Source organism: Brachionichthys hirsutus, chromosome 4, assembly GCF_040956055.1.
Source record: "Brachionichthys hirsutus isolate HB-005 chromosome 4, CSIRO-AGI_Bhir_v1, whole genome shotgun sequence".
Taxonomy (NCBI): Eukaryota; Metazoa; Chordata; class Actinopteri; order Lophiiformes; family Brachionichthyidae; genus Brachionichthys; species Brachionichthys hirsutus.
Genome location: NC_090900.1, coordinates 8,848,959 through 8,865,149, shown reverse-complemented (window position 1 = coordinate 8,865,149; position 16,191 = coordinate 8,848,959). Strand labels below are relative to the sequence as shown.

The window sequence follows — 16,191 nt, the reverse complement described above, 5'->3', positions numbered from 1 at the left end:
GTTGCATCTACAGTAAGAGGTGCTGAATGTGCTAAATCAAGCTTTAAAGCGTCTCAACCAACACGTTTTATTATGAGACTATGGAACAGCCGCTTGCTGTAAATGTTAGCTATTGCATTAGCGTCCCTGTTTAGACTTCCCACATTTCTCCCTCTGCCCCTGAGGGGTTGCAGGTCTTGAGGCACCCTGGAAAGTTTTTGTATGTGAGGTACTCCATGATCGGCTTGGGGAGGGGCAGCGTCTGTATCTGGTGTGTGGAGACAGAGTGGCGCAGGATAAATCTGCACAGGTGGCACAGACTGGGGATCGTCCTCGGAGCTCTCCAGAACCTCACGTGTCCGTCCCTGGTTCTGTCACAGAAGGGCATGGCTGGCGTTAGACTTGTATGGTGGCCCAGCAGGCTCAAATGCAAACTAGATAAAGGCATAACCTGCTGAACATGTCAAAATGCACCTTTCTAAAGTACAATCTGGTAATGGCATGTTTACTTACCCTGTTGCGACTACTCCCCCCTGTGGATGGTAGCTGCAGCAGATTCCATTCGAGTCTTGATCCACTTGAGTCTGCATCACCATCCCGCTCTTTCCCGGCTCCCAGACCTGAAGAGCTCTGGAAACACATCAGTGGAATGTTTATCTGCAAACCTCTGCATAATGACACAAAGAATTGTGAGAAGGAGCTACTCACCTGTTTTCAGCCACGATTGCCAAGTACAAACCATCGGGGGAAAACTGTATTGAAGAGATTTGGTTCTGACCATAATCTTCAAAGTTTTCACTGCGGAAATCAGAAACAGAGGTTTTTATTTTTTAATCCTGCTGTGCACCACAGCAGAAGGTGGAAAAACACTGGATACGAGTCATGACTTGAATTTCAACTGTTTCTCCATTATAAAAAAAGTGAAAATGTAATTATAAAATTTCCATTATTCCGTGCAAACTTAAAAGAATGAACATTATGCAACATTTTGGAGTGAGACCTTACACCAAAGTGGCCAGCTTCTCTGCAGTGTACGGGTCCCAGAGGTCGATCCACCAACTGGATCCGCTTAAGGCCGTGGTGGCGAGTAGCGCCCCGTCAGGAGAGAAGTCACAGGAAGACAGGAGGTACAAGGTCTTCCAGGTCCCTACTGTCAGGCTCCTCATGAATGTATACGACCGCAGACTCCACAGACAGACCATCTGGTGGACAGAAAACCACGATGAAGTCTTTATGCCATCATTCAGAAGAATCCCTCCTGGTTTGGTTGAGCTCACTGATGTCAACAGGACAAGTCGGAGCAGGCAGCCAACCGTTTCGAGTGCGATAGGGATCTGCTGTTGCACAACGTTAAGCAGTTGTTTTTTTCTTTGCAAATGAGAACATAATGAATTTGCACTTTGGCACGCGTGGGAAAAGCATCCAGGTGTTACAAACAAAAAATATTCTCACGTTTCTGTTGGTATTACAATAATAAAATAAGAGAACCTGATCACGGGGGGGGGGGGGGGGGGGTCTCTGCAATGGAGCTATGTGTAACCTGGTTAAAAAACAAACACTCCATTCTCCATTCATGTCCAACATAAACAAATTAACTCACATTAATGCAAATATAGACTTAGCCATCGAGAGGAAACAAGGGATGTGACCCAGAGCTTAAAATATTAATGTATAAAGCCAGAATCTCTGAGGAAGAAAATGTAATAAATAAAAATACTCAATCTTTAGTATATAATCATTATTTAAATACAGAAATAAAGTATTGTCTCTTACGGTCATAATAATTATGTAAATGTTTGTGTTACTGTCTGGCGTTGCCTTGGATATTTATTTCCAATAATATCGCTCACTCTGTCAAATCTGCCCACGGACGCAATCATGCTACAATCTGGCGATACGCTGCAGCAGCTGATCCAGTCTTTATGGCCTGAAAGCACCTGCACCCTTTTACCTGCAATACACAGAAAGCCAATGTAACTGAAGTGAATGGCCCAAACCACAAACACATCAAGGGAAGCAATAGAATGGTGGAGAAAGTGCATCCGCGTGACAGCTGTTTGCTTTAGCCTTGGGTCTTGCGAAACACAAGGGTTCCTTCTGTTGGCCTGCACGGGTGTGTGTGATAAATACGATCACTGATACACAGAATGCAGCTACGCAGCCATTGCTTTCAGTTAATTATTAGCACTATTAGTATTATTATTAGTATTATTTATCAGAGCAGAGAATGTTCTGATAAATAAATGTCACTAGAATACTAAACAGAAGCACACACACCTTTCTGAGCCAGATCCCAAATCCTCAAAGTCTTATCCCGAGAAGATGATATGAGCGTGAGTGTCCCATTCTGAGGGAAGATCAAATTCCTCACAACACCTTCATGTCCATGGAGATCAAACACAGCATGACCTGAAAAAATAAATAAAAAAATCGCCTTAAAAATAAGCTCAGAAGACATACATGATAATGGTGAAGCTACATTCTCATAGGGAGAACGATTACCGGTTAACACATTCCAGATTTTGATCACTCCAGTCGCCAAGCCTGTGGCGAGGAGGAGGCTGTAGTTCCCTCTTGGTGGCGTTCGAGCTGGTGGAGCTGCGGCAGCAGATTTTGGAGGTCGGGGCCCGAAGGCGAGGCCCCACACTGGATGACCACAACTGAAGCTCTTGTCGCCACGGTCGGTTTCTCCATCCCGATTGTCTCTGTGCGCGAGAAGAGAAAGGATTATGTAGATAAACTCGCGTTCAGGATTTGCTCGAAGCCGGAGTCGATCATGTGATCCCGCCTTGGCTGATTCCAGCCAACAGTTACCACAGATGTAAACGAGAAAAGCACGTGACTAATAGAAATAATAAATCTGAGGGTTTGTTTTTACTTTTTAATGGGAAGTGAGAAAGGAGCTGATATAACAAACATTTGGGTTTATATACTGAACACTAAGGGCAGTTCAAGCTCAATATTAATGGCAACATATCTGTTGAGTTGTTTAGAATTAAAGGGTGTCACAGGAAGTCAAATCAATCCCAGAGTTTGTTTACATGTTTTCAGAGTTTTCTATCAATTTAAGACTTTTATTTACCTCGGTTTAGATCTCATATTTACGGTGGCCCTGAAGTGCAAAACACAACAACAAATCGTAGCGCACACAATAAAGAAGGAATCGCGCAAACAAGAAAAAAACACGCACACAAATAAGAAATCACGCAAACAAGAAAAAACACACACACAAATAATAAATCACGCAAACAAGAATAGAAAACACACAAACAAGAATGGAAATCACGCAAACAAGAAATGAAATCACGCAAACAAGAATCGAAATCACGCAAACAAGAAATGAAATCACGCAAACAAGAATACAAAACACGCAAACAAGAATACAAAACACGCAAACAAGAATCGAAATCACGCAAACAAGAAATGAAATCACGCAAACAAGAATAGAAATCACGCAAACAAGAAATGAAATCACGCAAACAAGAAAACTCCAAACCGGAAATGCTAAATATCGGACATGCAGAGGTCCGGATGCTGATTGCTGAGAAAGTTCATTTGTAATTATGGCTGCCACCGAAGACATTATCAGTAATAATTTTGATGCGGGACACACTTATGATGCAATAGTTGACATGCGGTTGGTTCATTGTCCAGAATCCCTTGAAGTCTCTTGCCGCAACCACTGCAATAGTTCGGCCGTTCTTCTTCGGGTAACTTTTTACCACAATGACGGCAAAACATATTTTCGTATCTCACGCTGTTCTCTTACCTACTACTCAATTGCTACTAATTGCTGCTCAATTACGGGAAACCTGTAGCGAAAGTCAGAATGATTGACAGTGCTTCTGTCCAATCAGCAACCAGACCCCTCATGTCCGATATTTAGCATTTCCGGTTTGGACTTGTCCGATATTTAGCATTTCCGGTTTGGAGCTTTCTTGTTTGCGTGATTTCATTTCTTGTTTGCGTGATTTCGATTCTTGTTTGTGTGTTTTGTATTCTTGTTTGCGTGATTTCGATTCTTGTTTGTGTGTTTTGTATTCTTGTTTGCGCGATTCCTTATTTGTGTGTGTGTTTTTTTCTTGTTTGCGCGATTCCTTATTTGTGTGTGTATTTTTTTCTTGTTTGCGCGATTCCTTATTTGTGTGTGTGTTTTTTTCTTGTTTGCGCGATTCCTTATTTGTGCGTGTGTTTTTTTCTTGTTTGCGCGATTCCTTATTTGTGTGTGTGTTTTTTTCTTGTTTGCGCGATTCCTTATTTGTGCGTGTGTTTTTTTCTTGTTTGCGCGATTCCTTATTTGTGCGTGTGTTTTTTTCTTGTTTGCGCGATTCCTTCTTTATTGTGTGCAATACGATTTGTTGTTGTGATTTGCACTTCAGGGCCACCGTACTAAGGCTCTAACTTCGACGAAACCTCCTTCAAAGGCAAGCGGCAGAACAGAACTCGGCTTTATTCTGGTAAACTCAAAGCCTGGGTTAAAGCTACAGCTCAAAATAAGATGTTGCGTGAGGGCAGCGTTAAGGCGGTAAAACGTAGAGCAAAAAGGGTTTCATAAAATTAATTAAGTACTTTGGAAAAATGATTGTGCATTCTTAATAAAGACATTACATTTTGAAGTAATCCAATAAGATTTCAAATTGTTACTCAACTTAAATTCTTCTTCCTTTCGCAATTGCGTTTTTTTTTTTTTCTCTCAGTACAATTCTATGCCAAAGTACATTCAAACACAGGTTGAGCTTGCACAATGACATGTTCTGCAACCACATGAATGAGTTTCTACAATACTTTACTTATTTGTGTCACATTGAACACTCGGTCTCCATAAAGTTTAAATAACTAGAACAACACAGAGCGCAGACCTCCGCCAAGCACCTCAGTCTCCCTACATTGTGATTTACACAAAAATAACGGCCATACATTTATTTTATCTCTACTTTTAGATATTTTAAACAAACCTTTAGCATTTTGATTCACACCGATATTATTAGTTTAGAAGTTATTCACAAAAAGCACACTTTCAGTAATGTTTGTATCTTCTGGTAAATGGGAAAATCCGAATCGCGACATTATCCGCAATCCGGATCGGCGCCGGATGAAATTCGGTTGCAACATAGAGATCCCCACCCTACATGACTGTGTCAAATTCCATAATCATTGGTCAGTAATCAACAGAGATTTTCAAGAACAAATTTTTACGCTCCATTGACTGCAATGTTGCTGAAAATTTCAAAGTGATCCAGAATCCAGGATCTCTTCCGGATCAACACAATTTAAAATCGGATAATGAAGTCAATCAATAATTATTTTTCTCCTGGGTGGATTTAAAAACATCCACCGTGGGACTCAGACGTTGTCTGTTTTTTTTTAAACAGTTCTAAACGACGGAGCCTGAACGTGTCCGTGCGTCTCCGCAAACCTACTCGGAGTCGAGAGGCCAGGCAACAACCCAGACGACGCCGTGTCCCATCGACCAGGCGAACCAGTCTCCCTCCGGGGAGAAGTCCACGCTCCATGCCTCACACCCAGCCCGGCCCTCCAAGGCCGGAGGCCGCCTGGTCTTCAGCTCCAGGATCAGCGACGGCTCGGAGGCTGCGGTGGAACAACAGCTGACAGGTTAACCCTTTACGCAGCGGTGCGTTCACGTCTGCGCGTCTCTCCGGAGACGCTTGCCTGGTTACGCAGTGCCGTGCGTTAGTGCGTAGACGCGCCGTAATACGCCTGTGGATTTGAGACTTACGCGTCTGCTGGATCTCCTCCTCGTTTCCCGTGGAGCACATAATCCCTCTCCTCCTCACATTGTCCGCTTCACGGCTTCCGTCCTGAACGCGTCTGCTCTCACGGAGGCGCCTCTCATGCCCGGGGCTGCGACCGGAGACACTCCCGTTTGTTCGGTGACAAAATGTTCAGCGGATTTCCGGTTGTCTGACTCACGTTGAACCGCTGCCCCACGCAGTCACGTTTATTTTGTTACGTAACCTCCATGCCACGCCCCCCCCCAGGAACAATAAGTTTCTGTGTTTAATTAAATGTTCTCGATCATTTAAAAACGAGTATTAATTATCTCCGACAAGGAGTTTGTTTTTGACGGGGTTTTTTTTGTTGACAGGATTACAGAAAAACTGCTGGATGGATCTTTGATCAATTAAAAATCTGAAAATGGATCACGTTTTCAGATATATACAATATAATGGGACAATATATTGTATATATTAGATATGGCCTATTAAATATTTAATCTATCCTATATAAATGTTCCTTTTCAACATTACATTTTGAGAGCGATCCGGATACCAGTCTGGATCCACAAACAAAACAAAAAATTCATATAAAAAAAAATTCAGATCTTGTAACACACGCAGTCTCAGTTTTCACCTACATGTGAATGCCATTCTCCAGAACACGCTGAATGACGGACTCCACCACATTCTTAGAATGGTGATGGTTGAAGCTGATGGGTGGAGACGCGCCGATGCTCACCTCCAAGAAGATGCTTAACGTTCATATTGTTTAAACAGCTTAATTTATTGATTTAATGTCAATATCAGAGCGACATACAAAACAATGCAATTATAGAAATAAACTTGTGAACCCATTAAAAAAACACACAAAGACTCATTTAAAGACTTTTCCACCAATTATGTTCACATTTTCAATTTATCTAAAAAAAAAAACCCAATATCTAAAAAGTTACAAGATCCCCCGACTCCTCCGTTTGAACAGTATCTTCCTGCTGCTCAGAGCTTGCGTCAGCAGTTTCTGCATCTTCATGGTCACCTTAAAAAGAAAATGGAGGGACAATTTTTCCACTTTGCAAACGTAACACTACTGCTTTGTCAACCATTAATTCAATGCCATGATTTGGGCATACCGGAAGGCATCCGGTGTATCTGAACAAGCGTTGTGTGGTTTCCATTTGTCAAAGGAGGCAGCTGGGGAACGGTGTCCTGAAACATCGGCTCGTCGTCCGAATCCACCAGACTCAGCACATCTTCTCTGTTATCGTCCATTTGCCTGGAGAGTATCGAGATCATGGTATCATGTCAGGCAGTTTATACACAAGTCAGCAGAGTACACTGTACAGTAGCTTTTGTGTAATCCTGAACTTTGAATGCACAAAGAGCAAATATAAGTGTATCCCTTTCATCAGTAAGGCAATTTACAGGAAGGCAGCATTAGATAAAGAAATGCGATACTCACCCACTGTCACATCCTGAAAAAAATAGGAACAGAAATTGTGACATTTTAATAATATCTCTGGTAGTCATTCACAAGAAACGGCACTGGTGGGAAGCTTCAACACATCTGTGCCATTGTGTTCTGTGTTCTATGATGTTTTATGTGCAAAGGGAATAAAAAAATGTCTTGGATCTTTTGTATCAACTCGGTAGAATTATCTCATGGTGCAAATTACAGCCAAGGCTGCATGCTGCATGTGGAGTTCTTAGACAAGGCCGTTATCACACTGCATGTTGTTGGGTGTGGGTGGACAACATGAAAATAAAAGGCCAGCTCTCCCATGGTGGCATAAAGAGCAAAAAATACTGCATTTAAATATATATTCTTTATACTTGGGTTTCAGTTTTTCACAAACGTGTAAGAGAAGTCCGTGCAGGCCTAGGCAAAGAATAATTTTGTCGTGTGCTTTCTGTGAGGGGCAAACATTACCTAGGCAAATTCGGTGTCGACTAGAGAAAATGAATTTAGCTATGATTATAGATAATCCCATGATCAGCGCAGCTATGAAGGTACCGATGATGGCTCCCGTGTAGGCAGAGGAGTCTGTCGAGACATAACACAACATGGGAGGATTATGAAGCAGGAGAAGGGGAGGAGCAGCAGGTTCATCCGCATTCCAGGGGCAGAATCAACACCCACAGTAACTGGTTCATTTTTAGATCCCTGGTTCACATACATACATATCCCTGGTTCATGATTACCGTGCGCTCATCTTCCATTACTGATACAGTGGAACCTCGGTTCTTGAGCGACTCCCTTTCAAAGGAATAACCCTTCCTTCTGTCCCTCCACCTCCCCGCCGACACCACAGCCAAAACGGTATCTAAATGACACAGAATTGGGTTAAATTTACTTTTATTTTTCATACTATTTTACGTGTTATCTGTTGTTTAGATACATGTAGTTCCATATTAATATAACTGTAAGCATGCAAACGAGCATTCATCTGGTGCGTAGGACAAATTATGTCCGAGAACCGAGGTTCCACTGTAATTTCTTCTGATGTTGAAGTTACAATTTATTAAATGTTACACTTCAAAGCCAAATCCTTCCTCATATCCCAGACTCACTCGTCACAGTGAGGTAGACTTCCAGCTCTCGGACTGCCAGGGGGTTCTCGCTGCGGCAGAAATAGACACCTTCATCATCCTTACTGGTGTTATGTATCGTCAGCTTGAAGAGCGGCCCTTCCAAAGAGAGCATGTACTTTGAACCAGCTACAATGTCCACCTGCTCAAGCCCTTTTGTCCAGGTGGTGTTTGCAGGTGGGATGGACAAGGACTCCATGCAGGTCAAAGCTATACTGGTCCCCTCCCGAGCAGTGACCATCGGCTCACCTTCAGGGTAAGGAGGCTCTGTGAAGCAAGGACAAATATTGAAATATTTTTAGACTCAATTTATCCCAAAGTCCTGAAAAGAACTCATTCCGTGAAACAGCGACATGCGAGTGGAAAGAGGTTTTTCTTGATTATTTCAAATGTCGTTCTCCACTGCCGCGAACGCCCAGAAATAAAATCGCATTACTGTAATGTCAAACCATCAATACAACAATCCCCCCCCTCGTTTCACGTACTGAGAGTAAAGGAGCACGAGCCGCCTTTCCCTGAAGGGAGCGCTTGGTGCTGGGCCGTGCACCTCAGCGTCTGCCCGTCAGACAGCTCGGAGCGGTTCAGCGTCACTGCCAGGCTGTCCGTCAGAGACGTTGCGTATTTGTGTCCTTCCCCACCGGATCCTTGGTCCTGCCAGCAGAGCGTCGGGGTGGGATAGGCTCCAAACCAAGTGCAAATGAACTGGACGTGTGTGGGGTCTGACGCTGGCGCCCACATACACACAGGGTGCCTGTCTGGGACATCTAGGCGAGAGAAAACATGGCCGTTATGGAAATGAATTCATTAGAGTGGAACGGTCACTCTTCACTGCTTTTCTTCACACCTATGAAAAGCTTCAAGGAGCAGATCCCCCCCCCCCCTTCCACATAAACCTTAGACATTGCTATACAATAAAAATACAGGAATTAATATCCTAACCCGGAAGTTCCACCGGCAAACATCCAACATCTCACCGCTACTATAACAACATTACGTAAGCTCAGTGTCAATCTAAAGATGCTTTATAAACTAAAAAAAAACCAATGTTTTATTTCTCAGTCTTGCAGCTGCTCATCATCACATATTTATTACTCTCTCCCAATACTCCTTGAATATTTATTCATTCAGGTGATTTCTCAAGGAAAATGACTTTCATTCCCTTAGTTGCTCCTCTGACTTGTAATGAATGTCTCTCACACACACACACACACACACACACACACACACACACACACACACACACACACACACACACACACATGCACACTTATGTTCCTTAAATAACTTGACTTATGCATGGGAACATTTAAACACAAACACAGACTGACAACTTTCCTGGAAAGACCTTTACATACTTGCACGAATGTCATTAGTTGTCACGAGATTGTTATTTTCGAAGACCTTTTCTTTAAAATAGCAGCGCAATTATTGATTTATTTAAAAACATTCTCCAAACAGGTTGTGAGGTATTTTCTAGTGTACGTTCAGGTACCACTGAATTACGATTTACACAAGAGCAGTATAACCATGGGGCCACGCCTCATCTACAAATACACCACACATATACAACTGAACTGTTTTACAAAGAAAAGCTGTATCCTTATTGATCCTGCATGGGCTAAACTCAATATATAATATTCAAAACGTTTTATCCATAAGTGGAGATCTCGGGAGAGAACCAGTTCCTTTAATATATATTTAACCCCGACAATGAAACAGCTACGACCCGACAATGTAAATGTAAAATGTCATCGCAGATCTCACTCGGGTGAAATTACTAATTCCTGGTGAACGTAGTTTAAGTTTATTTTCTGTCTGGTAATATTTGGTTGGATCATTTTCAAAGCTGAAAGACCATAAAGCTCAACAAATGGAAGGAAAGAAAATACAGAAGAGTGTTCTCAATAGGGCTGTGAAACCACGGAAACCTTTCATGTTGCACAATGAACCCCAGAAGATTAATTGTTCAAATTCATATAACGGCTCTTTATGAAATAGAACTCCCAACAGCATGCAGCCGCCCAACGAATGAAAATAACACTTCTCCATCTCAAACCATTATTTGCTGTGCATTCTGGGGATTACGGCCAGTACTTACAGTAAACCAGCAGCTCTGCGCTCTTATCGACGGCCTGATGAGACACGGTGTCGCGGGCGCCGCAGCTGTAAACTCCTTGAGCGTCGGGCTGAATATCCGTTATGCTGAAGTCCAGCCGCGATCCAGAGGTCGACGCCAGCGACTCGTTGCTGGTCGAAGCTCCGGTGAAGGCCCAAGTGAGCCGCTGGGCGGGGTAGGATGAGCTGGTGCAGTTGAAGAAGATCGTCGAACCCCGGTAGACGACGAGCGTCCCGTTGGGCAGGGCAGTGGCTGGACCGATGGACGTGGACATGTTTTCTGGACCACCTGAAAGGAATAAGTCCAAAGTCTCACACAAGGCTTTGTTTCTAAAAAAAAAAAAAAAAAACACACGACAGGTGATTTAAAGCAACAAATAGTTCATTTAATAAACAAGTGATGCATGAACTGATGAGTAAAAGCATCCAGCGGTGAAACTAATAAATAAAGCAAGTCGGAGGTGCTCGACTCGTTGCAGGCTACTTCCCATGTGTCCTCCGTCGCACCTCAGAAGGAAACATTTCACTTACCGGACTCCTTCAAAACTTTTGTACGGGCTTTGATCAGGCTACAAGTTCATTCCCAATTTAGCAGCAGACCTCTATTGTAAGGAGCATCCAATAATTCATAGACTCTCTCCCAGCCCAAGATGGACACGTTTTGTTGACATACCTTTGACGCCAAACAAACATAAGCGCGGTCACATTCCCTTTTTTGGAATGTTGGCACACAGCTGATAAGACACCGAGCAGGGGGGGGGGGGGGGGGGGGTCCTCTCTGCTACAAGTAGCTTTACGGCCTATTAGTAATAATTAAAGATCACTCACTGGTGACTTGGAGCAGGACGCGCGTCTGGAAGGTGTTGTTCCCGGGCAGGGTGTTATTGCACAGGTAGCTGCCCTCGTCTCCGGGCATCACCCCGTCGACGCGCAGACTCCCGTCGCGCAGCACCGTGAGCCGCCGCCGCGCGCTGCCCGGGGGGCCCGGGGGGCCCGGGGAAGCCCCGCCGCCTCGGACCAGCTCCCCTCCGTCCTTCAGCCACACGGTTGAAGTCGGAGTGACGTTTCCGACGGTGGAACACGGAAGTAGAGCGACGTCGCCCGGCGTGGCTGCCACCTCCGTGTCGATGGGCTCGTTCCTTAAAAGCGCCGCTGAGGAGAACAGAGGGAACGGCGTGAGCGAACGGCGTGCGGGAACGGCGTGCGGGAACGGCGTGAGCGGAGGCTTCCATGCGCACCTGCGCGCCCTCCATTGGAACTCACCTGCCGCTGACAGGCACAGCTGCAGAAGGGCGAGCGTCTTCATGTTAACGTTCCAATTGGCTTCATCGTCCTCGAAAGAAGTGAACAAAGAGGTTCCCGGTCCGAAAACAGGAGTTCCAGTCAACGTTCGCGAACCTCCGCGTAAATACGCACCAGTATGCCCATCATAAACCACTGCGAGGCGTCGCGGGCGACCAGTCCGGTGTGCTTGGCTTTATTTACTGACGCGTGTTGATCCGGAAACTTCGGCATTGATAAACCACACCTTAACTACACCTTGTTAAAGGGACAGTGACACTATTTATCTATTTATTTAGTCCAGAATGTGTTTAACTCACAGAAAGTTATACTGTGAGACAGCAAATGATAATGCTACAGACTATAAAGACGAAAAAGACAATTTAGGTTGATTTGTCTAATGTTAAATGGATGATTGCTTTGAGTTGTCCTCAATATTCATATATATTTGCATAAAATTTTACCCAAATAAAAATAAACAAAAACAGAAATTGGTGGCAAGGTGGTGCAGTGGTAAGCGCTGTTGCTGCACAGCAAGAAGGTCGCAGGTTCAAGTCCAACTTGCAGCCTTTCTGTGAGGAGTTTGTTTTCCCCCGTGTCTGCATGGGTATTGAATCAATCCTATTTCTTAAATATGTTCTGTGTTCTGCCAGTATCAAAGTCAGCTGCCTGTATTTTTCTGTAATTGGGCGTAGCATAGTGAGCAATCACCATTAATAGTGGTCGGGCATCATTCCTTACAAACAAGCTTTCTGATTATCTTTGATACTTTAACATAAAGAAACAAAACAGTCATTAGCAAGTATGATATATATTGACATACACATTAAGGAAATATGCAGCACATGATATCAACAGTCAGTGCAAATACAGTTTGATGGATAAGTGATTTTCAGAGTGTAAGGCACTAATGATTAAACATAATGGAGAAATGGAGCAAATAAAGAGGATTGGAGGTTTAAAACGATGCAAAATAAGGCACAAACATGAGAAAATTCAAGCCCTATGTAAATGTTTTCCTGTTTTAGTCACTTGGCATCACTGTCAAATAAAGATAAATACAACACAAAATTAAAATTTGAGAAAAGACATGCACATAAGAGTTGTCCCTGTGGACTGATTATTACTCTAAGTTGTTATTGCACCCTGTTCAGTGAAAACACTGACTAATACACTTCATCTTTACAAACTAGCAGATTAAATATGGAGTTTAAGGTCTATTATCTCTAAGCAAAATACATGAACGGGTTTTAAGGGATTGCGGTCTTCAAACTTTGCGCTGTCTCATCGAACTTGTCTCTGATCCATTATTTTCTGTCTGTGTCCTGATGAGATCGTAAAAAGACACGATGAAAAACAGCAAATACATACATCACACTTTCACACAAAAAAAATGGAACGAGTCCTGTACTCACTGCATGTTAGTCTGATCATTTATCCCATCTCCTGAGAATTAGGCATATAAATTGATGTTAAAATACAATACTTAGAGTACAACACAGTTCACACACTGACATCACACCGACTACCTGCTGTTTCCTTTTTCCTTGGGTGACATTTCTCACAGAGCAGAATGGCCACGACCAGGATGGTCACCTCCGCCATGATGGCTATGAATGGCTTCAGAGGTTCATACAATGTGATGACCTTCAAACAACAGTAACAGTACAACAGTGTAAAACTTCAAGTGAAAATCCTGCATTCTAAACCTCTCTAAAAAAAAAGTTGTGTTGTATTATGATAATAATATAATACATTTTATTTATATAGCGCTCTTCTGAGAACTCAAAGACGCTTTACAGTGTACATAATAAAAACAATAAAGTAAAACAAAAAATACAAACAATAAAAATGTGAACACGGATATAAAATCAATAAAATTCAAACAGTAAAATAATACGCATGAATGTTGCCTCCGCGACATGGCCCCAGATCAGCAGTAGAGGATGGATGGAGCTTAAAAGGGTGCTATTAGATCAATGAAGTGGTGTAAAAATGACATGTTTTTCTTCTGAAATGTTGTATAAAAGAGCATCAACGAGAAATAGAGTTTACCTGAAGCTCCATTTGGCCCACAGTGGTGCTGATGGGGTAAACTGCACCACAGAAATACAAGCCAGAGTCAGCCTCCGTCAGGTTATGCATCCTCAGTTGGGTCTTCCCCTCTTTGTTTTTAATTTCATATCGATGAGGCTCTTCAGCAGCAACAATCTGCTCCTGAATAGTGCAACGGGTCAGATTTCATTCAACATTTAATCAAAAATGTGTTCTTGTTGACATGTAATGTGTTCGGCAGACACATGACTGCAGTAACTCTGAATAGATACACATTTAAATTGTATATAATGACAGAAAGCATGGCTAATGCCTTTCCAAGAGTATACGGCACTGCACACAAGCCACATTGTGCCAAACTGCAGCTCAGATTAAGAATAATTTTGAGTTTTGAGCAAGAAGAAAAAACTGCACCCACCCTGTCTGTACCATTCGCTTTATACCAGTCCCACGCTGTGGGCTTTGGTTTGGTTTTGTCCATTTTACATATAAACACCACGGAGTCGCCCACGTAGCTGACTATCGGCTTGTCTCGCACCTCACCAATCTGAGGGCCTGTAGGCAAACGGTGAAAATAACATCATAAAGTACATATGGCACTGCAGAGATTGCATTTGTCACCCTTTAGACATAGAACCAAAACCTTAGTTAGCTGTACCAATAGAAATATAAAATGTGATTTTATGTATGAGCATAGAGGAGAGGTGATCTGTACCTGACAATACAAAGTCTATTTTTGCTTCACGTCCAAATATGCAAGAATAATTTCCAAGGTTTTCTTCACTGATGATGTGAAACCTGTAGAGCAAAAACTGATGTGCAAAATTATTTTTATTAAATTATTGCAGGTATAGTTAATTAGACAGGAGACTGATAAAATCCTCATCTTTTTAGAAATATACAGTATGACAATATTTATAAGATGAAATTTATATAAGCATATTACCATATTTTTGTGTAATAGTACTTAAGGTGCACAGTGAAGGGAACACACGAAATACTCACACTCGTCTGAGATTATACTGCTCGGCCTCCAGCTCCACTGTGACATGGCTGTTCCCAATTTCATGCCCATCTTTTCTCCAGAATCCAGTTATGTTTGGTCCTTTGTTCTGGTTTCCAGTCCAGGTGCACTCCAGTGTCAAATTGACAGGACTCAATAGTTCGACCACCTCAGTGTGACTTTCACCTGCGTTGAGTCAGCGAAGAACTTCAAACACAGGAATGCTGGAGAGATGGACTAATTTATTACAGCTACGGAATCAGGTTAGAGCGGCACACGATGAAAACGTTAATGAAACATAAACTCTTACGTCTGTTTTGAAAAACGTTACCTTTCAGAACAACGCTCCTTGCATCTATTGGCAGCGGGCTGATCGGAACCAGAGGTGGGGGTGTCGGGTCAGGTGTCTCTGACAGGAAAATACGTATTATGAACTAAGCTGTATATTTGCATTATTAAATTCAGCTAACAGAATTTATGAATATCATAGGATATTATTTAATTAAATAATGTTGCATTATTTTATTGCATTTTTTTTTAACTGGCATTTATTCCTTTATCCTTGATTCAATAGTTGCTTTGCTTTAATGGTGAGTTTCAGTGCTCTGCAATGATGTAAAAATGTTTTTGTGGACACTAAAAAAGGAGACAAACATTTGCCCTCTGCAGATACAACATGACACACCATATTATGACACCTCAGTTGCAATACATTTAAAATTTCATTGACTCTTAACAAGGTCACACAGGAAAAGAGAAGGTATGAGGATTCAGAACAGCCACAACCAGTCAAATTTAAACCCAAATATTTTACCCGTATTGACGTGTCTGCAAAAGATGAAAAGGAGGACGTGAAGACGGAACAGCTTCCAGGAAGTTAACATGATTCTTATCCTTCCGTCCTCGTCTCTGTATGCAGGTGTCTCATTCCTTCCCTCTCCTCTCTGCCTGCTGCATCGTCGAACCAGCCCTCCCTCCCACAACTGCAAAAATGACGCAGCCATGATGTCACCTTGCAGCCTGTAGGTGGCTGACGCCATCCATTATTGAATCAGGCGGGGTTCACGACTTGATACTGGGCCACAGTGTCCTAGCCTGTAGAGCTATGCATAGACAGTCTTTATGCACTTTGTGTCCGCAGAAACACAAACATGGTTTGAAACAGGTTAAAAATAAAATAACAGCAAATGCACAATTTAAAACCCCTTAGATTAATCTTTCATTTATTTGTTGTCCATATTAAGTCCTAATGCCGTTTTATGTCTCCTTTATTCTCCATTATTTCTTTATTAGTAAAATCAATTGCTGTTTTGTCTTTAAGGACTCTTATTTCCCATTACTGGGTCGCGGGCCGTGCTGGAGCCTAGCCCAGCAGTCAACGGGCCAGAGGCGGGTTACACCGCGGACAAGCCGCCAGTTCTTCGCAGGGCCACA

General features: G+C 42.7%; 3 protein-coding genes across 4 annotated transcripts; all 3 read right to left on the bottom strand.

The window, feature by feature from the left end:
• Nucleotides 1–48: 48 nt before the first annotated feature.
• wsb2 (WD repeat and SOCS box containing 2) lies at nt 49–5,863 on the bottom strand. Its single transcript, XM_068760825.1, has 9 exons — nt 5,717–5,863; nt 5,400–5,568; nt 2,482–2,684; nt 2,257–2,388; nt 1,830–1,930; nt 985–1,181; nt 688–777; nt 493–609; nt 49–350 (listed from the first exon to the last, which is right to left on the bottom strand). The coding sequence occupies exons 1-9, from the start codon at nt 5,754–5,756 to the stop codon at nt 131–133; spliced, it is 1,269 nt and encodes a 422-aa protein (XP_068616926.1). The 5' UTR covers nt 5,757–5,863; the 3' UTR covers nt 49–130.
• Nucleotides 5,864–6,488: 625 nt separating this feature from the next.
• On the bottom strand, nt 6,489–11,878 carry vsig10 (V-set and immunoglobulin domain containing 10). Of its 2 annotated transcripts, none has more exons than XM_068738389.1 (9): nt 11,682–11,878; nt 11,247–11,570; nt 10,402–10,707; nt 8,789–9,067; nt 8,286–8,570; nt 7,645–7,758; nt 7,177–7,189; nt 6,848–6,990; nt 6,489–6,753 (listed from the first exon to the last, which is right to left on the bottom strand). In XM_068738389.1, exons 1-9 carry the CDS (start codon nt 11,722–11,724, stop codon nt 6,659–6,661), a joined length of 1,602 nt encoding a protein of 533 aa, XP_068594490.1. In that variant the 5' UTR covers nt 11,725–11,878; the 3' UTR covers nt 6,489–6,658. The 2 variants fall into 2 exon arrangements, 1 of the variants encoding a protein (XP_068594490.1); XR_011105438.1 differs by lacking the exon at nt 6,489–6,753 and adding an exon at nt 7,917–8,038 and having other exon boundaries at nt 6,866–6,990; nt 11,682–11,838.
• A 636-nt stretch (nt 11,879–12,514) lies between these two features.
• emb (embigin) lies at nt 12,515–16,052 on the bottom strand. The gene is made up of 9 exons (XM_068738730.1): nt 15,572–16,052; nt 15,089–15,166; nt 14,760–14,943; nt 14,470–14,552; nt 14,173–14,309; nt 13,755–13,916; nt 13,229–13,346; nt 13,115–13,145; nt 12,515–13,024 (listed from the first exon to the last, which is right to left on the bottom strand). The coding sequence occupies exons 1-9, from the start codon at nt 15,795–15,797 to the stop codon at nt 12,967–12,969; spliced, it is 1,077 nt and encodes a 358-aa protein (XP_068594831.1). The 5' UTR covers nt 15,798–16,052; the 3' UTR covers nt 12,515–12,966.
• Between the last annotated feature and the right edge of the window lie 139 nt (nt 16,053–16,191).

What these genes read in the sequence shown, in the direction of transcription:
- wsb2 (XM_068760825.1), bottom strand. Translation starts at nt 5,756, where the DNA reads ATGTGCTCCACGGGAAACGAGGAGGAGATCCAGCAGACGC. An exon ending in AATCTGGAATGTGTTAACCG is followed by an intron (nt 2,389 to 2,481) that starts GTAATCGTTCTC and finishes TTATTTTTTCAG; the next exon opens with GTCATGCTGTGTTTGATCTC. An exon ending in CCGTGGGCAGATTTGACAGA is followed by an intron (nt 1,182 to 1,829) that starts GTGAGCGATATT and finishes TCTGTCCACCAG; the next exon opens with ATGGTCTGTCTGTGGAGTCT.
- vsig10 (XM_068738389.1), bottom strand. Translation starts at nt 11,724, where the DNA reads ATGAAGACGCTCGCCCTTCTGCAGCTGTGCCTGTCAGCGGCAG. An exon ending in CGTCCTGCTCCAAGTCACCA is followed by an intron (nt 10,708 to 11,246) that starts GTGAGTGATCTT and finishes TATTCCTTTCAG; the next exon opens with GTGGTCCAGAAAACATGTCC. An exon ending in CGCAGAGCTGCTGGTTTACT is followed by an intron (nt 9,068 to 10,401) that starts GTAAGTACTGGC and finishes TCTCTCGCCTAG; the next exon opens with ATGTCCCAGACAGGCACCCT.
- emb (XM_068738730.1), bottom strand. Translation starts at nt 15,797, where the DNA reads ATGGCGTCAGCCACCTACAGGCTGCAAGGTGACATCATGGCTGCGTCA. An exon ending in AAGGAAAAAGGAAACAGCAG is followed by an intron (nt 13,146 to 13,228) that starts GTAGTCGGTGTG and finishes CCTAATTCTCAG; the next exon opens with GAGATGGGATAAATGATCAG. An exon ending in AATGATCAGACTAACATGCA is followed by an intron (nt 13,025 to 13,114) that starts GTGAGTACAGGA and finishes CGATCTCATCAG; the next exon opens with GACACAGACAGAAAATAATG.